The following is a 23,201-nucleotide window of genomic DNA, read 5'->3' on the forward strand; positions in this document are numbered from 1 at the left end:
GTCCAGGCTGTGATTGAGGTCGGAGTCGAGTTAAATGAAAATAATTTATAATTTTACATAACATATCAGTACAAGTGTTAATATCAAATGTAGTATTGTATTAAATAATACTAATACAATACTAATACAATATTACATATTACAATATATTACGGTATACTAAAACAGTACTAAATTATCTATACGTTTTCAATGTTTTAAGAAGCTTTTTTTGTCTGTGGCATGTTAGATATCAATCAATTGTAGAAAAAAAAAAAAATATAAGTCACTAAGGCTAGTTTAGTGGTGAGGGAGGGGTGGGAAAAATGGAGAGGTCATGGGTTCGAACCTAGGACCTTAAAGCTATTAAGCTATTAACGGATTGTAAAATACCATTACGCTACATTCAAAAAAAATTGTAGAAAATAGGCCGAAAGAAAATTCAAGATATTTATTTTTTTTATCTGAAAGTAAAAGTGTATAAAGTAGGTTTTTTCTATGAAAGGGAACTCCACCCAATTCTTAAGTCATATCGTTTTGAAAATTAATTACATTCAACTACTTTGGAGAAAAATCATTAATTTAAACTTCTAGACAGTATTTTGTTGGTGTGTGTGTGAAGAAAACCATTAATTATTTTATTTTTATTTTTTTACTAAGAGAAAACCATTAAAAGTTAAATGGCAAATTCTTCAGTTCTGAATGAATAGGATTTAGTACAACCAAGGGCCCCAGTTGGTGACCCACGTGTCATGATTTAAATGACTTTTGTTAAGTGATGATACCCAATTGCCAATTGGAGTCCCACATCTAATTTCTCCTTTGACTTGCTAGCCGGTTTTGTTGAATGGTTTGAAAACAAAGCTCACCTATACCATGTAAAGGGAGACCATTGTTTTAACACTTTTATAGTTTGATTTTTTATGATTGGTATTTTTTAGGGAAATTATTTTATATACTATTTTTATTTTTATTTTTGTCAAATTTAAGGTTTGAATTTTGAAAGAATATCTCTAGTAGTTTTTATATGGGTTGCTATACGATTTTTAGTTGCAATTTAAATTGATTCGTTAGTTTCAATAAAAATTTCTATATAGAATTCTATAAAAATACAAAAAAAAAAAAAAAAATTGTTTTAAAGTGTAAAAATGAAAAAGACCCTATTGTCTCACTCCTTGAGTTAATATTGTCTTCCATTCCCAAACTTAATCGGTTAAAGATGGGCCTTAGAACGACTTGCTCCTAAATGTTTCGGAGAGGAAGCTCGCTTTGTTAGCCGACCAAAGGTGCACCACTAAGGGCCTGACTGACCAAAGGTTAGCCAACTATAGGGGAGTTGTTGAGCCAGAGATCCCTGGCCGGCCCCCATGCCATTGGTTGCCAGAGTCTGCTTGGTACCGCCACTAGATCTGTATGACAGGACTTGTCCAGCTTCGGGTAGGGGGAAGTCCATCACTGCTCCTACAGAACCTAATTGGATTATTTTTTCTGTAGACCCTTCTTGATCTGTCAACTAGTCTCCCTTGGAGAGAATCTCTAATCAAATCCCGACCTCTCTCGATAGTTCTTTCATTGAACTGTCCTATCAAGTCACTAGCTTCTATGTTACGACGATCTAGCTCCACCAGATGAGACTAAAGGATGTACTCTCGGTCATCCATCTATTTCAAAAATTCACGTCTTTATTGTGTGAACGCATTGCAGCCAACAATGCATGGTTCTTCAGTTTGGCCGACTTGGTATACAACTTCTCTAAGTCTGGCCAATTCAAAGTCTTCTCCCAAGTCCACATGAGGCTCACCAATTGTTGGTTTGCCAATTCCTGGCCCCATTTTCCCAGCGTAATACTGGGGACCAGAGTCAGTTCTGGTGCGCGGGGGCTGCTCTACATTGGCTAAACCCTCTATACGAGGTGCTAATGGCGAATCTACCCTGGGTAGTAGAGGCTATTCATTGGGATCAGCCAGGTTGGCAGGGTCGACCTAACCAGTTGTGTTGGTCGAGTTTGTTGGGCCTACCGAGTTGGCAGGGTTGGTAGGATTAGCCACATCTGTTGGGTTTGTGAAAACTCTAGTGGTGGTTGAAACACGAACATCAAGATTAGCAGTCATGGAGTCTTGAGGAAGACCCGATGGGGCAGAGATTGTAGTCGAGTTCTCCTAGTTACAACCATGGTGATTGATCATATCAATAGACAATGCTCTCAATGAAAGCACCAAATTATTGACTTCAAATTTGACCAACCAATAACGAAATCGTATTTATCATTGAAATTATCACGTGTAAACAATGAGAACAAGTAAAGAAAAAGGACACAATAATTTTATAGAGGTTCGACCCCATTGGTTAGCGGTTAATGACCTACTCCCCTTTCGGTTGTATTGATACTAGAGATAACACCACTCAGATCACGAGTGTTGTGGATTCTAGAGGAGCTCTCTTAAGATTACAATAGTGAGAATAAGAGGCTAATCTTAAGTAGATGAGATGAGAGAGACTTAGTCTCTACTACACTACTAATGTCGTGTAGAAGAGAAAGTGAGCTAGGGTTTTGAGTGCTTGAACTCTATAACTTAAGAGTGAGAGCTTCAGAGGTAGACTTAGAACTTAGAGCGTAGAACTTAGAGATTTTAGGTTTAATTTAGCACTCTTGATATAGGAAAGAGCATACAAGAGATAATAGATTGATATCCCTTAAAATGAGGAGATATCACCTATTTGTTACACATTAAATTAAGAAGAAAATAACATGTTAATTAGTCATAAAGAATAGGTAAATAACTGAAGTTAATCTCCTATTTTCGTGGGTTGTTGAAGCCTAATTCTTAACTGGAAGTGTTGTCCAAGCTGAAAGCTGCAGAGGTACAAAAAGTGCCTGCAAGAAGAGAGGCTGGCCGACCTACCTGTTGCTGGAGGCTGGCAGACCTACCCGTTGCTGGAGGCTAGCTGAACTACCCGTTGCTAGAGCTGGCCGACCTACCCGTTGCTGGAGGCTAGCCGACCTATGTTGGCAATAGGGCTAGCCAGGGGTGGTCCAGACAGATCCCCTTGGTTGACCAGTTTGTTGTCTCTTTGTCCTGTTTAAGTATTTGGACTCCTCGTTAAGTGGTACGTTGTGCATGGTGACTTGGCCTTCTTGCCGACAAGCTGTATTTTACGCAACATCAATCTTGCTTATGTGGACATACCAAGTCATGTAGGCAAAAATTAGGATAATAGTTAGTGAATAAATTGTTAATAATTAAAAAAAAATGTATATGATATTAAAAAAAGTATAATAAAAATATGACATTTCTACAAAAATATTAAATTTTGGGTAAAAGTTTACAATTTTACTATCACATGGAACTTCTTACAAAAATACTATTTTTTTTTATAAAATAACCGTGAAACAACAAAACAGAACAATTAAAACAACAGTGGAACAAGTGAAAAAACAACTGTAGGACAATTATAAAAACTTAACCACTACACAGTATAAAACTTATATAGTATTTTTGAAAAAAAAAAAAAATTACCCCACAGTAAAAAAAAAGCGAAAAAACTAGAAATTTGTAAAAATCTCAAAAAATATGACATAATAAAACTATAAAAGAATTAAAAAAAAGGCCTAACTTCATAAAGAATGAACGAACTAAAAAGTGCCATAGTTTTCAAAAAATATTTCAAAATATCAGAAAGTAAAATTCTTCGGCGGTTTCACATCGCAAATTGGGAAACGTGTTGATTGGCTTTACCACCAAATGGGCTTTGGCCCACCTATATTAGGCCCAATTTTCTGGTTGGGCTGGTCGGCCCAGTGTGAAGACCTTAAATTTAGAGAGTAAACCCTAGCCATGCCCCTCAAAACTCAGAACTCCCATCTTTCTCTCTAAGCGCCTCAGAAGCAGAGCTCGAGCTTCACTTTCACCCCTCAGTCATGGCGGAAGCTATCATTCAGGAACAACATGAGGTCAAGCTTTTCAATCGATGGAGCTTTGAGGATGTTCAGGTACTAATTCGCATTCTCTCTCTTACTTCTTCCTCAATTTTGTTAAAAAGAACGATTTTTTACGCAATACATAGATCAATTGTATCTGCAATTGAGAGGACAGTGAGATTTGTGTTCAACGTAGTGAAATTAGAGTCAAGTGTGTATTTTGTATGGCTTTGGTAGATAATTTCAAGAGGTTTTTATCAATACTCGATTGATATTTTCTCTGCTAATTACTTTTTGTTTGTATGAATATGAATTAATATGAAAATTATTATATTTGTTGATTTAAGAACCAACCACTATACATTACAATATAGACAGTATAATGTAAAGCTCATTGTGTTTATTTTTTTTGATTATAAGCCTCAAATTGGGAAATTTCTGTATAATATTATATTGAATTGTATTTTATTTAAAACTATAAATGGTATTGGGGCATATCAATATATAGTATTTTAGTATAAATTAAATTTAGTATAGTGTTATATAAAAATACGATGTATAACTCAATTTAATATAATACAATACACTATACTAAGACTTAATACATCGTACCGAACGGGCTATATATTGTTTGTTATCGTTCAGTTTTGTTGGAGTTTCCAGTTCTTTTCCAGAGTGGATTTTCAGTGGGAGTCATGCTGAGTGTATGTCTATATGAGTTCAGATGATTTGTCTTCTTAATGAAGTTCTATTTCGATTTGGATAAAAAAAGGCTCAAATTGGGAAATTTCCATTAACTTGTCAAAACTGTTCTTTTCATGAATTTTGCATAATGAGTTTGATAGTTATTTGGTCATTTTAGAAGAGTTTCATTATTAGACTTTGTGCTCTCTGCTCTTGAAGAAGGTTTTTTAGTTAGTTTTACTTATTTAGCATAATGGGTGTTTGGTAGTTATTCATAACCATATCCTTGTGCTTGTGCTCATGCTCTGATGTAGGTGAGTGACATTTCACTTGCTGATTATGTCGGAGTTGTACCGGCTAAGCACGCCACTTATGTCCCCCACACTGCTGGGAGATACTCCGTGAAGAGGTTCAGGAAGGCCCAGTGCCCAATTGTGGAAAGGCTTACCAACTCTCTCATGATGCACGGTCGCAACAATGGAAAGAAGATTATGGCTGTTAGAATCATCAGACACGCCATGGAAATCATCCATCTGCTAACCGACTTGAACCCAATTCAAGTCATAGTTGATGCTGTGGTTAACAGGTATCCGAATTTAGCACTTTCATGTCTTTTTGTTAGTATTGCTATTGATATTTGTGTATAATGATTTTATTTGTTGCAAACCAGTGGACCTAGGGAAGATGCCACTCGTATTGGATCAGCTGGTGTTGTCAGGCGTCAAGCTGTTGATATTTCCCCTCTCCGTCGTGTCAACCAGGCTATCTATCTCCTCACCACCGGTGCTCGTGAATCTGCCTTCAGAAATGTCAAGACAATCGCTGAATGTTTGGCCGACGAGCTCATTAACGCTGCAAAAGGTTCCTCCAACAGGTGAGATCAACTTCTTTTACAATGACATGATTATCATTCTATATGTTATTGTTTCTAAATCACTGTTTTCGGTTTCTATACAGTTATGCGATCAAAAAGAAAGATGAGATCGAACGTGTTGCCAAGGCTAACCGTTGATTTGGGAAAACAGTTAGAAGAAAGGTTTTGTTTATTGTTCTTTTCATTAATTAGAAAGAGTTTTTGAGGAATGTTTGTACTTGAAGTTTTTTATGACCTTTTGTATTAGAGACAGAGTAAACCTTTCTAAATTCTATCTTCTAAATTTTTCTTTTGAATATTCGAAATTCAAGAAAAAAAAATATTCATATTTGTGACTAAGATTGATCATCCTCTTTTTACACATGAGTTTTGATTGTTAATGTTATGGTGATTAAATCTCATGTATTTGTGAAATTTGATAGTTTTTCTCTCTCTAACTATTTTCATCAAGGCCTTAACTAATTTGTTATCATTCAAATCCTAACTAATACTATCCTTAAGAACCTTTGATTCTGGATTTTAGTTCCATAAAACTATGCTTGATGATGTTATCCACTTTCTTCCTTGACGGGATTTTTGGCAACAATGACAATTTCTTGATCTTGAACATCCATAATCGTTATAACTAGGATGGCATTCGTTGTGTTTTGCCTTTTTTTTTTTGAGTTTGTAGTGTTAATTGGGTTTGGGTTAAGATTTTGAACCTAAACCGGCAAAAAAAATTTACTTTTGATATTTTTTTGCCAAAAGCCCTCGAACTCATTATTACTTGTACCATGAAAACTTAGGCCTTGCAATATGGACGGGGAAATTTGAATTTCTATGTTTACATTACTTTAATTTTTTTTCCTAAATTTATATTTACCAATATTTCTAATATATGATAATTTTATTGTTTTCCCCAAAATACCCTCTCTCAATTACATCAACTCCTCTCTTCTCATCTTTTCTCCTAAACGTAAATCGGACCCATTGAGCCCAAGGCATCAGACCAATCGGACCCATCGGGCCCAAAGAATCGGACCTGTCGGGTCCATCGAGCCAAGGAATCGGGCCCATCGGGTTGTCATCTTCAACCTCCAGCCATGCCCCCATTGGATCCGACCATCGGACGGGCATCGGGCCCTATCGGGCCCGATCTAAAAAAAACCCATTTCGATAAATTTCTTCCTAATCTTCCTAAATCTAACCTTAACTAACAGATTTCACACAAAATTGCAACATATTATTCTATTTCATGAATTTAAGCACCAAAAATTAAAGGAAAAAATTGAAAAAAAAAAAATAATTATCTTAGACATTTTGGGTGGTCTAGGTGGTCGGCGTGGGTGATGTGGGTTGAGGGGAGCGGTCGGCCGTGGGTGGTCTGTCATGGGTCATGTAGGCCGGTCGGCTGCATGGGTGGTCTGCCGTGGGTGGGTGGTCTGCGTGTATGGGTGCGGCACTGAGCGAGAGAGAAAGAGAGGCGAGAGAGAGGGCAGGTTTCAAATGGGGGAGGGTAATGTAGGAATTAAGTAAATTTTATCCCATTTTACCAATACCTCTATTTTATGTTTAGAGAAAAAAGTATCCCCTAATACATGCATAGAAATTTAAATTTTTTTATGGACTAGTGCTATGCAATGCTAGTCCTGTCAATATTGGTTAATGTCCTAATGTTGATATCTCAAGCATCGCCAATGCTACACAAAGTATACAAAGTAACACTACAACATCAATATGTTAGACTATATATATAGTGTATATAATATAGCATATACAATGATATGAAAATGCGGAAAATATAATGAAATCATATCAATAATATATGCAATGAAAGGATCGATGTACCTCCAGCCATTGATCTTTGAGCTTCAATCCCTGCGATAGCTTCAGTATTGGAGTTCGGGCTTCCTCGCTCTCTCAACTCTCTTTAGATGGAATTTGCTGAATGGATTCAGAATGAGTGAGGAGCTCGGGGACCGAGACCCTATATTTATAGGTGAGATACTCCATCGCATTCGCGCCACATTAATTGTCGAATATTTTGACAATTAATTCAGGAAATCAAATCAGGTAATGAATATAGAAATCTGACCATATATAGAATATTACATAATTGATTTTGTCCAGATTCAATGAATATAAAATATTCATTTATCAGAAAATCAATTATTTATTTATTTCCTTAAATAGAAAATCATTTCCTTAATTAGAAAATAATTTCCATAAATAAAAATATTCTAATATTCTCCCACTTGGTCAGCATTTAAACTAAAATATTCAAACCCAACGTTCCTCATTATATAATAAACATACGAATCATAGCGACATGTCCTCATTATGAATCGAGTATTATCTTCCATGTATTACAATACATTTATTATATAACAATGTACTTTATGTGGCAATGTACTTAAGTGAATAAACCCTAAACCTTATGTTTATTCAGGTCCTCTGAAATTTTTCTCAAATGTAAAATTAAGATGCGCATAAATATGAGAAAAATCAAAATAAGAGTTTCATTAATAATAACTTTATTTGTACAAATTACATAAGGGAACCAAGTCCCATGTTCTCTACATGATCCTTGTATTTATGAGGTGGCAAGCCTTTTGTCATAGGATCGGCAATCATCAATTCAGTGCTAATGTGTTGAATGACCACTTTATTTTCCTTAACACGTTCTCTAATAGCTAAGTACTTAATGTCGATGTGCTTGCTTCGACTTCCACTTTTGTTGTTCTTAGCCATGAAAACGCAATTTAATTGTCACAGAACATCTTTAGCGGCCTTGCAATGGAATCAACCACTCTAAGGCCTGAAATGAAACTCTTTAGCCATACACCATGTGATGTAGCCTCAAAACAAGAAACGAACTCAGCCTCCATAGTAGAAGTAGCAGTCAAAGATTGTTTGTTACTCCTCCAGGACACAGCTCCACCAGCAAACATAAACACGTAACCAGATGTAGATTTACGTGAATCAGTACAACCAGCGAAATCTGAGTCTGAGTAGCCAACTACTTCTAGATTGTCAGTTCGTTTGAACATCAAATTGTAATCCTTAGTACCCTGAAGATACCTCATAACTTTCTTTGCAGCTTTCCAGTGGTCTATCCCCGGGTTACTCTGAAATCTTCCTAACATTCCGACAGAATAAGCAATGTCGGGTCTTGTGCACACCTGAGCATACATTAGGCTTCCGACAGCAGAAGCATAAGGAATGTTCTTCATTTGTTCTCTTTCAAAATCATTCTTTGGGCACTGGCTCAAATTTAATTTATCACCCTTCATAATTGGAGCAACGCTCGGTGAACAATCTTTCATATGAAATCTTTCTAAAACTCTGTTGATGTAGGCTTCTTGAGATAAACCTAAGATACCTCGGTATCTATCTCTATGAATCTTAATGCCTATGACATAGGATGCTTCACCCATGTCTTTCATCTCAAAGTTCTTTGAAAGAAATTGTTTCACTTCACGTAGCAACCCTTTATCATTGGATGCAAGAAGAATATCGTCCACATATAAAACAAGAAAACAGATCTTACTCCCACTTTCCTTCAGGTATATGCATTGATCCATGACATTCTCTTCAAATCCAAAGGAAGAGATGACATCATGAAATTTTAAATACCATTGGCGGGATGCTTGTTTTAATCCATAGATGGACTTCTTGAGCTTGCATACCAAATCCTGACCTTCACTAGAGGAGAATCCTTCTGGTTGTTTCATGTATACCTCCTCCTCTAGATCACCATTCAGAAAAGCAGTTTTTACATCCATCTGCTCCAGCTCTAAATCAAAATGAGCAACTAACGCCAAGATGACTCTGAGGGAATCTTTCTTTGATACAGGAGAAAAAGTCTCCGTATAGTCAATTCCTTCCTCTTGAGTGAATCCTTTAGCAACAAGTCTCGCTTTGTACCTCTCAGTGTTGCCTAATGAGTCTTTCTTAGTTTTATAGACCCATTTACAGCCAATGGCTCTCGCCCCATTAGGCAACTTTACAAGTTCCCAGACTCTGTTGCACCTCATAGAATTCATTTCATCATCCATAGCATTGTACCACAATTTTGATTCTCTACTGTTCATAGCTTGTAAAAACGTTTCTGGATCATTTCCAATTCCAATATCAGATTCTAATAAATACACAACATAGTCTTTATAAATCCTTGGTTTGATAGGTCTAGTAGATCTTCTTAAGACTTCACCAACAGGCTCTTGTGGAGCAGCAGCAGGTTCAGCAGGTTGTTCAACAGTTGCAGGCAACTCTTGAACATTTTGATCTACTGGATTATCATTACCAACTTGTGGATCTTCAGTGATTGGTAATGGTTGTTCAACATTCGTTTGAACGACAGGAGTGTTAACCATTATCAATCTTGCCTTTGAAGTGGAAGGTTCTGAAGGATCTTTCTCAGGACCTAAGTCCTTTGATTGATCACTCCCACTGATCAAGGCATTCTCAAGAAATTTTGCATTCCTTGATTCCACAATTCTTGTGCTATGAGATGGACAATAAAACTTGTAACCTTTAGACTTTTCAGCGTACCCTATAAAGAATCCGCTTATGGTCCTTGGGTCCAATTTCTTCTCTTGTGGATTATATATTCTGACTTCAGATGGACATCCCCAAATGCGTACATGATTCAAACTTGGTTTCCAACCTTTCCATAATTCAAAAGGAGTTTTTGAGACTGCCTTTGTTGGAACTCGGTTTAATATGTACACGGATGTCTTTAATGCTTCAGTCCACAAGGATTTAGGAAGGTTAGAGTTGCTACTAAGCATACTCCGCACCATGTCCATTAATGTTCGGTTTCTTCTTTCTGCAACACCATTTTGCTCGGGTGTACCGGGCAAGGTGTAATGGGCAACAATCCCATTTTCTTCAAGAAACTTCGCAAATGCACCAGGTGCTTGTCCATCTTCTGTGTATCTACCATAATACTCACCTCCTCTATCTGATCTCACTATCTTAATTTGCTTGTTGCATTGTTTCTCTACTTCAGCTTTAAATATCTTAAAGACATCTAATGCTTCACTTTTATTATGAAGTAAGTAGATATACATGTAGCGTGAGTAATCATCTATGAATGAGATGAAGTATTTCTGACCATGTGACTCCATATCTGGACTACATATATCAGTATGTATGATTTCTAATATTTCAGAACTCCTATGGACACCAGTTTTGACAAACTTGGAGGTTTGCTTTCCCTTAATGCAATCCACACAAGTATCAAAGTCAGTAAAATCTAAGGTATTGAGTACCCCATCTTTTACCAATCTTTTAATTCTATCAATGGAGATATGTCCCAATCTCCGGTGCCACAATGTACAGGAATCCTCTTTCATAACACATCTCTTAGTGCCAGCGTGAACATGCATAACATTATTAGTGGTATTATTTTGTAAATTAAGGCAGTAAAGACCATCAGACAAAATACCATTTCCAACACATTCAGATTTATAATATAAATTAAAATATTTGTCTGAAAATGTAAAGGAAAAACCAAAGGGTATAAGTCTTGAAACTGAAATCAAGTTTCTAGAGAAACTTGGTACATAAAAGGTCTTTTCTAACTTTAAAATAAAACCATTACTTAAAACTAAATTGCATGTTCCAATAGCTTCCACATGTGAGCCCATCTTGTTTCCAGATAAGATGCTTTGCTCACTTGCCACTGGCTTCCTTAGATTTTGAATATCCTGCAAGGAATTTGTTATGTGAATTGTTGAACCGGAATCAATCCACCATGTGTTAAGATTAACATTAGCCATATTAGATTCATAACATACTAAGGAAATTGGATTACCTTTGTCATCCATCCATTTCTTGAACTGGCTGCACTCCCTTTTAGCATGTCCCTTTTGTTTACAAAAGAAACATTTGATGTAATCTTTCTTTATGGCAGCCTTGGGAGCCATGGGCTTTTTCCCTTTGTTCTTCTTGAATGGCTTGCGTTTCTTAGGTTGAGTGGTCAGTGAACACTTTCTCCTTGCTCCTGTAGAAGCCTGGCTTCCTCTTGAACACACATGGTCATCAATTCATTGATAGTCCATTTTTCTTTATGTGTGTTGTAGGAAATTTTGAAAGGCCCATACTGTGGAGGAAGATTATGAAGGATGTAATGAACCAGGAAGGTATCAGGAATGATAACGTCGAGTTTCTTCAAATGAGCAGTGATGTCCCTCATTTTAGAAATGTGTTCTCGAACTCCTTTAACACCGGTGAGTTTTGTGGACGAGAACTCTTGGATGAGGTTGATGAACAAGGATTTATCTGAAGTGTCAAACTGCTCATCCATAACTTTGATAAAGTCTTTCACCTTCTCAGGTGGCTCCACCGATCCACGCATTCCCATAGGAATTCTGGACATAATGAACATGATGCAGAGACGATTAGATTGCTCCCACTTTTCACGCAGTGCTAGTATCAGTGATAGCAGCTGGTTCATCTTTCCTTATTGCATAATCCATGTCAGTGCAAGCTAGGTGGAGAAGAACTCGTTCCTTCCAGATTTTGAAGTTGTCACTCCTAAGCTCAGGGATTTCACTAGTGATTTCAGCATATTTAGAGGTGGATGAAATAGCTGCAAGAATAGGATTACAAAAATTTAGATGTTAAAAGAATTGAGGCTTTAATGAATTCATGTTTTACCAATGTAGAAACATGATGAAGATAAAAATTTTATTAAATCTAAAATTGCCTGTGGGCTAAATTTTAAATCTAATAAAATTGTATGAACTTTATGATAGATTTAATGAAATATTTAATTTAGATTAATGGAGGAATGAAATCTATCTTTAATTAAAATTTGTGATAACACTATTAAATCAAATCCTCATAACTCCCTGTGGGGTAAATTAAGAGAATTTAACTTAATATATTATCCTAATTAATTATAAAAATATAATAAAATCCCTGTGGGGTAAAATTATTATATCCAAATAATTAATTACAAGTTTTGTCCATTAAGGTGAATTTTAATTAATATATAATTTTATATAATTAAAGATGCTGTGGCTACTCCCTAATTATAAAAAATTATATTTTCACTTTAGACATTAGGTATTGGGCTCTACCTAAAAGTAATTTCGTTATTAACATAATAGACAATCACTGAGATTAGTGCTCCTAGTGTGGTCGTCCGAAGATCATTAAAAATCGTTCTAGATATGAGCATTTGTCCCAGGTTCATGTTTTCTTATGTCAAACCACAAAACTACTTATGTTTTATTCATATTTTATTCATTTTATAAAGTTTTATGAATATTTTATGAATAATTTTATGAAGTTTTATGAAACTTAATTGCTAAATAAAATATTCAACCTATCTTAATGTTTGAATATTTCTAAATATATCTAGCATCATAAAATGAATTTATGTATAGCATTTAAATCATACAAATCCAAATTAATTGCATTAAACATAAATTTGTCAAATAAATACAAAATAATACAATTAATGTATGATGATTAATTAAATGCTAATTCCTTAATATGAAATTAATGGCAGATTTTTCAAAATTAATTTAGACAATAAATTGCATAAATTTGGTAATATTTAATTAAACGCACAAATTAGCACAATTTTTACATGCCTAAATAAATCATGTAATAAATTACCAAATTTAAACAAATTTCCATTTTCAATTTATACTATATATATGTATTAAACAAAAATGGAAAATTAACTAAATGCAATTTATTGACTAAATTAACACACAAAATAGGAAAATAATTAATATTCCAAATAAATAAAAAATTTATCAAAATTCGGAATTTTTCCCCTTTTTTTTTTTTTTTTTTTTTTTTTTTTTGAAAAATCCATACGCCAAACGACATGTCGTTTTTGCAAAAGGCAAAAACGACACGTCGTTTTTTACATGCTGAAGTGTGCTGAGAAAATATACAAAACGACATGTCGTTTTCCCTAAGGTAAAAACGACACGTCGTTTAACTAAAGTAAGAGGCTGCCTCAGAAGAAGGAAAACGACATGTCGTTTTCCACAATGTGAAAAACGACATGTCGTTTTTCAACAACGACAACTAAACTGAAGGCTTTCAAACGACACGTCGTTTTTGACAAACGACACGTCGTTTTGGGCAAACGACACGTCGTTTTTTGGCAAACGACATGTCGTTTGCGTCGTCTTCTTCAGCCAAACCGGGTCGATTTTGACCCGTTTTTCTGCACGCGGGTCCGTCGAACCCGACCCAAACCCGATCGGAAATTGCGTTTCCGACGACCAAATTACGTGTTTTCAAATCTAAATGGTTCTAAATCAAATAATAAAGAGATCCACATAGATTTTATGCACGAAAACACGAAAAAATATATACTTTAATATCACGAAACTAATCGGGTCCGAAAAGGTTTTAACTGAAAATTTTTTCCATCTTTAAGTTTTTCAATGGATTTTCAATGCTTAGATCGATCTATAATACTATACGAATATAGTAATGTATATAGTATTCAAAATAAACACCGAAAAATGAAAAAAGGAAAAAACAAAACCATGGACCGATCGTGATTATATATACGCATGTATATATATATATATGCATGTATATATCACATAATAAAAAATGAATATTATGATTATTATTATGTGACAAAACATATATATAATATACGATATATATATAAACATATATACATATAAAATATATATATACACGTACGAGTAGAGTATGAATGTATGAGTATATAATATATATGTATATATGAACAATAAAAGATATATATATATATATATATGTATTTACCGATTAAAAAGTATATATAATATAAATGGTATGAATATAAATATATATATATATATACAGAACCGAAACAAATATGTATATATATGAACAGTATATGAATGTATATATATATATAAATGGTATGAATATAAATATATATATATATATACGTAACCGAAACAAATATGTATATATATGAATAAAAGATATATGAATGTATATATATATATATATATGAAACTCAAATAAAATCAAGGCAGAGATAAATCCGCTCTGATACCAACTGTTAGACTATATATATAGTGTATATAATATAGCATATACAATGATATGAAAATGCGGAAAATATAATGAAATCATATCAATAATATATGCAATGAAAGGATCGATGTACCTCCAGCCATTGATCTTTGAGCTTCAATCCCTGCGATAGCTTCAGTATTGGAGTTCGGGCTTCCTCGCTCTCTCAACTCTCTTTAGATGGAATTTGCTGAATGGATTCAGAATGAGTGAGGAGCTCGGGGACCGAGACCCTATATTTATAGGTGAGATACTCCATCAGTATCTGCGCCACATTAATTGTCAGAATATTTTGACAATTAATTCAGGAAATCAAATCAGGTAATGAATATAGAAATCTGACCATATATAGAATATTACATAATTGATTTTGTCCAGATTCAATGAATATAAAATATTCATTTATCAGAAAATCAATTATTTATTTATTTCCTTAAATAGAAAATCATTTCCTTAATTAGAAAATAATTTCCATAAATAAAAATATTCTAATACAATAATGTTAGAGGCCAATGCTTTGATCTACAGCACCAATATTAGGATTTGTTCATTGATATATATCCAATGTATTTAGGTTTATCAATTAAGGGTGCGTTTGGAAAGCCACAATGTAATTGGATTTGTGTGTAATTAGAGGTAATTACATAATTTGGCATGTTTGTCTGGCCATGTAATTACACCGTAACTGTGTAATTGGAAGTAATTGAGAGGTTCCAATTACACTCTCCAATTCTCATGGCCCCCCATGAGAATTGGATGTAATTACTAAAAATTTTCCATATTAAACATTAGCTATTAAAAAATATTATTTTCCCATGTAATTACTAACTATTTTGCCAAACAAGATATTAGGAATTCATGTGTAATTACCACCTCATATTCAAACACACCTTGCATTTTAAAATATAGTGTAATTACTAAACTGTGTAATTAATACCCTAGTAATTACCCTAGGATATTGGATTTTGCCAACAGGAATTTCAATTAAGGATATTGGATTTTGCCAACTGGAATTTCAATTAATGATATTAGATTTTGCCAACAAAAATTTCAATCAATCGATCCAAATAGGAACTCATCCAAATCAAATAAAAACAATAGTTAGTTAATTGGACATTGAATTGTATTTGATTTTAGACAATCTATTCCACAATGAAACCTATCCAAGTGAATCTGATTGGATTCAATGATAAATCTTTGATTAGATGGTACTACATTCAAGTTTTATGAAAGGTATCATTAAGCTCAAAGAAAGACAAACTAGAGCACTATATATATATATAGAGAGACGTCAAAACACCCGATCCCATTCGACATTGATAGAATCGTCTTGTGCCATATGTACCTGAGATTGTTCGGAAAACATTGTCCATGCCCCAATTAATATTGACATATTCACTTTTAAGTAAAAAAAATTCCAATTATAATAATGTACTTGAATGGATACATGTAACATTCACAACTCACGTGTCACACTCACTCACTTATATACAATAAACCAAAATGCTAAGAACCACTTTAAAGCATCACACTATTCTAATAAATTATTATTAATGCAATTCAATATTAAATCTTATATATTTATATTTAATAATAAATTAAATAGAAAACCACTTATTAATCAATATATCAAAATCCATCACATCAATATATAGTATTAATATATAACAATATTGCTCTACAACCAATAAGCACTATAACCCTAATTACAATATATACATATTTACAGGTACAAACCATACAAATACAATCCATCTTCTTTTATATATATATAAATATATATATATATATAGGTGTTGACGGAGAAGTCGAGATGATGAGTGTTTGTGTTGTGAGTTTGATTCAAAAGGGTTAGAAGAGTAAGATCTGTTACAGAGCCATGCATGCATTTCTCACCCTTACGTGTCAAAATCCATATCTCTCCTTCCACCACCTCATCAAACCTATACATACATATAACACATATACATATATAATCACTTACAATGATTCTCAACTATCTCATCTACATCATATCCATTCTCTCTCTTCCATTTCCACAAGGTAATATATATATATATACATATTATGTAATGCATGCAATGAGTTATTATTACTTTATGTTCTTTACATAATTTGTGTGTTTTTTTGTTTAGGGGAGAAAATTATTAATAATAATGAAAATGTTGAATGAAGAAGAGAAAGTAGAATCAGAATCGGAATCAATGAAGTTAGTAAGAACATCATCTTCATCGATCTTCAGTCTCACTCTAGATGAGATTCAAACCAAGAATAATCGAATGAAAAGCTTTGGATCCATGAACATCGAAGATTTCATCGCCAACATCTGGACCGTCGATAATAATAATAATAATACTCAAAATGACCAAATTACCCCCGAGGTTGTTACAACAACAAAAACAACTTCTTCGTTGTCTTTGTCTAGACAAGGCTCGTTGTCTATTCCAATTCCGTTATGTAAAAAAACCGTAGATGAGATCTGGTTTCAGATTCACAAAGACCAAGATGAACAAGATGAAGATCGTGATCGGGATCGGAATCGGAATCGGAATAAGGAGGATTGTTCTGAGCAAACTACGCTTGGGGAGATGACACTTGAGGACTTTTTGGTAAAAGCAGGTGTGGTTAGAGAAACGACAAATGTGGAAGAAGAGGGAGAATTGGATGAAACGACGAGGGTTTTGATGAAACGACAACAGGGTACTTCTTCTGATGAGAAAACGACGTCGTTTGATTGTAATAATAGTGTGTGTTATGAAGAGAAGAGTCAAAGTCAAAGTTTGAGGAAGAGGGGTAAGATGATAGATGGGTGTTTGGAAGTGGTGGTGGAGAGAAGGCAACGCCGTATGATTAAGAATCGAGAATCCGCTGCTCGGTCTCGGGCTCGAAAACAGGTATTAACTCGAGTTTTGGTAATTGGATAAATGTTAAATAAAAAAAAAAAATTAACTTGTGTGTAGTTTGTATATCATTTTGGGAATTTAGATTTAACTGATTTTTTTTTGTAATATAAGGTAAATACTATTTAACGGATTCTATTTTTAAAATTAAAAAAGTAAAATTTTTTTAAAAACATGTTCTATAAAATTATTTTCACTATTTAATTTTTTAATTAAAGATTAAAATTTTGAAATAAAGAAAAAGTCCCTTTCAATCTTTTTTAAACAATTTTTTTTCTTAATTAATGTTTTGGACTCTGATCAGGCCCGAACTTGAATAATCCCACGATCTTAGCGCTGAATCTCGACTTGAATCCGACTCTATATCTAGGTCTGAGTTAAATAAAATAAAAATAAATAAAAATAAATTTTACAGAACACTTTTATTTTATGTTTTTAAAATTGAAAAATAAAAGTAGTTACAAAACATATTTTTATTTTTTAAAAACAAAAATTTTACTTTTATTTTGTGATTTAAAAATTAGAAAACAAAAGTGTTACTAAACGATACCATATATTGTTTTGATGTTAGTGGTTCAACTTATTTGTTATTTTAAAAAATTATTAAATGATTTTAAAATAAATAACAATTGAAGTTGAAAAGTTAAAAAGAAAAATTGAAATATATTTTTATTTATTTATTTAGTATTCTAATTAAATAATTATTATTTAGTTTTGAAAGTGGACCACTAATTAATTGACATTTGTTAATTTAGTGAGATTTAACATAACTTAATAGAATTAAAATTAACAATTGTAACAAAAACATAGCGTTAAAAAATTGATATATAAGTATATAAAATATTTATGTTGCAAGTATTATTTATTATTATTATGATAGTGGTTCTGCAAATATTTGAAATAATTTTAATTTTAATTATTTTATATGATATAATTTAGTTATTTAAGATTTTTTTTAATATTTTAATTTAAAATTTTGAAATAATTTACCATTTACCATATATGATTCAAACTTTGATTAATTTTTTTTAATATCTCATGTTAGACGGGATGCTAACCAAGCCGCTCACGGCCTGGCAAAACAAGCTTTACAGTTGGATAATGATTGTATATGGATAGAAGAAATTCCTTCTACCATTTTCTCTGTTGTTGTAAATGACACTCTTTGATTTATAATAACTAACAGCTTTTTCTCAAAAAAAAAAAAAAAACTTTGATTAATTTTTTATATGTATAATTTTTTTAAAATTTTGCATGATGTTTTAAATGTATATTTAATTAATAATTTTGTGTTCAGGCTTATACGGTGGAACTAGAAGTTGAACTTAATCATCTCAAAGAGGAGAATGAAAGATTGAAGCAAAACTTAGTATGTACAATTAATTCAAATAAATATTATTATTAAAATTATCTAAATATTAATTAGTACTAAATACTTTCATATTAATGTTGTATTTTATAAAGGTTATTGAATAAAATTTTTGTTTTATTAAATAATAAATTGAATCTTGTATTTTCTTAAATAAAAATTAATATAAAAGTGTTATAACAAAATTTATTATATTTTTTTTTTTATATTTATTCGTGTTAAAAATTATTTTAATTTAGTCTTATTTATGTTTGAGCAGGCTGAATCTGATCTTAAGAGAAAAAGAGAGGTAATTACAAATTTATAATATCCTATAATATTTATATTCGTATGATTTAAAACATATATTTTTTGTAAATTTTATAAATTTGTTATTATTGTGTATGTATCATTAATTAATTTTATGATTTTATTGTTGATATATATAGGTACTGATGAAAAGAAAACAATCAATAAAATCATCACAAAAATTGATTGAAAAATTGAGAACCATAAGGAGGGCAGTGAGTCTAGCTTGGTGATGATAAAGAAGGAAGATGAATAGTTTTGAAGAAGTTTTACATATATAATTAAATTTATAAGTAATAATAATAAAATATTTTGTCATGTGGTAATTAAAATAATAATAATAATAATTATAACTGTTGTGTGTTTTGTAATGTTTTAAATTAATGTAGCTACCTTACCTCTTATCTTTGTAATAATATGTAAATTATAGGTAGTAAAATATAAATCTTAATTTTAGTTACAATAAAATTTGTGACTAAAATTAAAAAAAATTGTGATTAAAATATCTGTGTTAAAATGTATTAATTATAAAAATTACAATTTATTATGATTAAATGTGTTTTTAATTACAGTATTTGTTGTGAATAAAACTAAATTAGTAACAATTTGTATCTAAATATTATATTTTAGTTACAAGGAACATTTTGTTATAACTAAAAAATTGTTATTAAAAAAATATATTTTTTTAATGTGAAATATCCATTAAGTCTTTTACATATAGCTAGTGTTTTTTTAGTGAATAGATTTGCCATTAGGTAATAGAGTTGTTCAATATCATTACAAGTTAGGAGTCTTTTTTTTTTTCTATATTAATTACTAAAATTAAAATGTGTGTGAGATTTTGATATTTAATCACATCAATATCGATATAATATCTTGATATATTAGAGTACACTATTAATACTCTTTAAAATTTCAAGTAAATAAAAAGTACATTACATTCATACATTGTGTCAAACAAAGGATCATGTAGTGCATATTTTGATAAAAATATATATGAATTTGTCATTTTTTTTTTATTAAAAATTGTATTTTAATTATATAAAAAAAATCAATTTAACTATTTTATAATAATTATTTTTTTTAGAAAAACATAATTGCATAATAATTTGAACTTATTAAAATTAATAGAATGGCTTAAAAGTAGACATGTGATTACTAATTTGATATAAAAGTACATATTATTGTTATTATTATTATTTAATAAAAATAACATGACCTTGTTTTTTTTTTTCCATAAGAATTTTTATTATTGTTATTATTATATATTATTAGTAATAAAAATTAAATAGCAGAGAAAAAAGGGCCTCCATAAGACATAACATGACCATGTATCCCTTCCATTCCCCAATCCAAAATACCATATAAATGTTTATCATCAACAAAGGTTTCAGTATTTGTAGCAATGACTTGTTTATGAGATTCGTCAATGGTTGTAATTTGTTTCATATATGCTTCGAATCTTGAATCTCCTTTTGGACGGAAACTGTTGCCCATTTGAGTAGCTTTTTGTCCCGGTGGAGTGTAAGCCTCTCCGCCCCATTCTACATGGTTACTCCCTGTGTTAAGACTACTAAATATGCGTCCGGGCCAGAAACCGATTTGAGTCCCGTCTCTTCCATATTCAAGCCACCAATTTCCATTCACAGCATCCTATTAGAAAAATAAAGGATAGCAATAGCGTAAATATTTGACCTATACATATATAACAACATATAGTGAGAGAACTAAATTTTTTTATTTTAAACTTGATCTAAAAAAAAAGTATCATATTTATGAGATATTTTGTAATTTTTTTTCAAAACTAATGATAAAATGTATTAATATGATGTTTTTTTATATTTATATATATATTACTTACTCGATAAATAAAAATTTGTGTAAGATATATTGGGCCACCACGTTGAGAAAGTAGTTGATAAACATGGTCGAGTGGTATATCGGTATTAACAATAACAAAACCAGGACAATGTGTGTTGAAACAAGATCTTCCACCAGCCTAATTAATAGGTAAATAATAACATGATTAAAAATATTTAATTATTATTTAAAGTAGAATAATTTATGATAAATATGAGAAAGAAACTTACTTGTAAAAATGTGAAGAAGCGAGTTTTACTATCGCCGTACAAATTAGGGTTTACCTAAAAAGATAAAGTAATAGTTGAGTGGAAAAACAAAACTAGAAAGGAAGAATAATATTAACTAATTATAAAAATATATCTAATTAATATTTAATTACTAATAGTATGCTTTAAAAGAATGACTTCATATATTAAGAAAAAAAAAATAATAGTTAACTCACCGTCCATCCAGCTTGTATGGTATCAGGTCCATTTTTAATTGTCATGTGAGATACACTATAACGAGGCCTTATGATAGTAGATAAATCATGTACACTCATGATTACACCACCTCCATTGTATCTTCTTCCAGGCTTTGTTCGAAGCACAGCATGCTATAAAAATAATATTATCCTTAGTTTCAATATCTATAATTTTGTATATAAATATATATATATTGATCCTAATAAGTAATAATAAAAGTTGTTTTAATGAATATATTGAAAAAACTTACATGAAGACCTGGCTTCTCAACAGTTTGAGGAGTAATTATTCTATTTGTGAATAGTTTAGATCTAATGAGATCTTCTTTTGTAGTTCTTCTAATAGGAACTGTTCCAGTTGGACATCCTAAACCTTTTACCTCTTCCATTTTATGCTCGCTATGTGTTTCATTTTTATTTTTAATTAAATTTGTAGGACGAGAAGAAGGTTTCATCTGTATACCAATAACATAAATTATTTTATCAAGAATAACTAATAAATATTTTTGGTGAATTAATTAATAAAATTTATATGTTTAATATATATAAATTACAACAAACCGTATGGTAATAATTATGGTCCTTCAATAAAGGATGATCAAAGGCGGGTTGCTTATAGAAATCAACACAGTCATAAATAACTCCATCATTTACCTGCAAGTATATAAATTATTTTTTAATTGGCAATCAATATTTAAACATCATCATTACCTAAATTTAATTTCTAAAAAAATTAAAAATTATCTTTATTAAATATTTAAATGGCCTATTTGCTAAATTAGTAAATTTATAATTTATATACAACACAGTACAACAATGTAAAATTAATAACAAAATAAATTTTTCAATTGAAAACTTGAATATATATATATATAAATTACACTTCTCAATGGGTGTTACACATTGATAGTTACTAAAAAAATTTAAGGATACATATTAATTTTTAAAATTAAATTATTATAAAACAAAAATTTGAGTTTATATATTTAATTTAACCATTTAATAAAAAAAAAAAAATCAAAATCATATCTTTTTGCACTATATCAAAAATATGTTTATATAAAAAGTTTACGCCAAACTCAACTTTTATTTATTTTATTTTTTTGCCGAATAATATTCTTTTTTTTTATTATTTCTTTCGGCTAATGAGATAATCTCATCTCAATTAGATAAGAAAAATAAAACATAAAATCTCATTTTTTTTTTTCTAATAATACTCATTCATCATATTTGAAAACCAAATGAAATTTCGTAATTTATTCAAAGAAAAAATAAAAATTACTTGGATGGTCTTGACTGCTGGCTTATTCAATTGCTTAAGTTGCTCATCTATTTCCAAGTGTTCTTCTTTTGATATTGATGATGATAATGCTGTAAAGTTTTCTTTAGCATTAGCATAATATGAAATATAACATAATATACTAATTAAGATAATAAATGCCCTAATTGCCATTGAATGAAATTTTGGGTTTCTGCATAAACCAAAACAATCACAATATTAAAAAGTAATCAAATATATATAAATTAGAGGAAGAAGGAGATATTGATTTGTATATATCTACCAGAAAATTATGTGATGAATAGAATATTTGCAGTTTAGTGGAATATTTATAGGGACTTATTATGCCTAATTTATCTATATTTATCTATAGAAAGATATATTTAGTTAAGTATATTAACATTTGACTTGGATTATCCAAAGGTTGTAAATATATGTATATATAGGGATATTGGTTAATTAAAGTCTTGTTTTTGAATTCATTTAAGTTGATGCAATGTATTATGTATTTTATTATGTTGTATATTAAAGTGAGTTGTTATTT

The 23,201-nt window shown here is 31.2% G+C and overlaps 3 protein-coding genes across 3 annotated transcripts; 2 read left to right on the plus strand and 1 right to left on the minus strand.

Annotated features, from left to right (window-relative positions):
• Positions 1-3,810: 3,810 nt before the first annotated feature.
• LOC115720744 (small ribosomal subunit protein uS7) lies at positions 3,811-5,795 on the plus strand. Its single transcript, XM_030649919.2, has 4 exons — positions 3,811-3,970; positions 4,897-5,168; positions 5,253-5,456; positions 5,540-5,795. The coding sequence occupies exons 1-4, from the start codon at positions 3,899-3,901 to the stop codon at positions 5,592-5,594; spliced, it is 603 nt and encodes a 200-aa protein (XP_030505779.1). The 5' UTR covers positions 3,811-3,898; the 3' UTR covers positions 5,595-5,795.
• A 10,630-nt stretch (positions 5,796-16,425) lies between these two features.
• Positions 16,426-19,495, plus strand: LOC115721209 (ABSCISIC ACID-INSENSITIVE 5-like protein 1). The gene is made up of 5 exons (XM_030650467.2): positions 16,426-16,538; positions 16,631-17,389; positions 18,693-18,764; positions 19,024-19,053; positions 19,193-19,495. Exons 2-5 carry the CDS (start codon positions 16,652-16,654, stop codon positions 19,283-19,285), a joined length of 933 nt encoding a protein of 310 aa, XP_030506327.2. The 5' UTR covers positions 16,426-16,538; positions 16,631-16,651; the 3' UTR covers positions 19,286-19,495.
• Positions 19,496-20,185: 690 nt separating this feature from the next.
• Positions 20,186-22,860, minus strand: LOC115719119 (protein neprosin-like). The gene is made up of 7 exons (XM_061109750.1): positions 22,661-22,860; positions 21,940-22,032; positions 21,630-21,833; positions 21,358-21,510; positions 21,143-21,196; positions 20,914-21,051; positions 20,186-20,705 (listed from the first exon to the last, which is right to left on the minus strand). Exons 1-7 carry the CDS (start codon positions 22,829-22,831, stop codon positions 20,337-20,339), a joined length of 1,182 nt encoding a protein of 393 aa, XP_060965733.1. The 5' UTR covers positions 22,832-22,860; the 3' UTR covers positions 20,186-20,336.
• Positions 22,861-23,201: the final 341 nt, after the last annotated feature.

The sequence above is a fragment of the Cannabis sativa genome, chromosome 2 (genome assembly GCF_029168945.1).
Source record: "Cannabis sativa cultivar Pink pepper isolate KNU-18-1 chromosome 2, ASM2916894v1, whole genome shotgun sequence".
NCBI lineage: Eukaryota > Viridiplantae > Streptophyta > Magnoliopsida > Rosales > Cannabaceae > Cannabis > Cannabis sativa.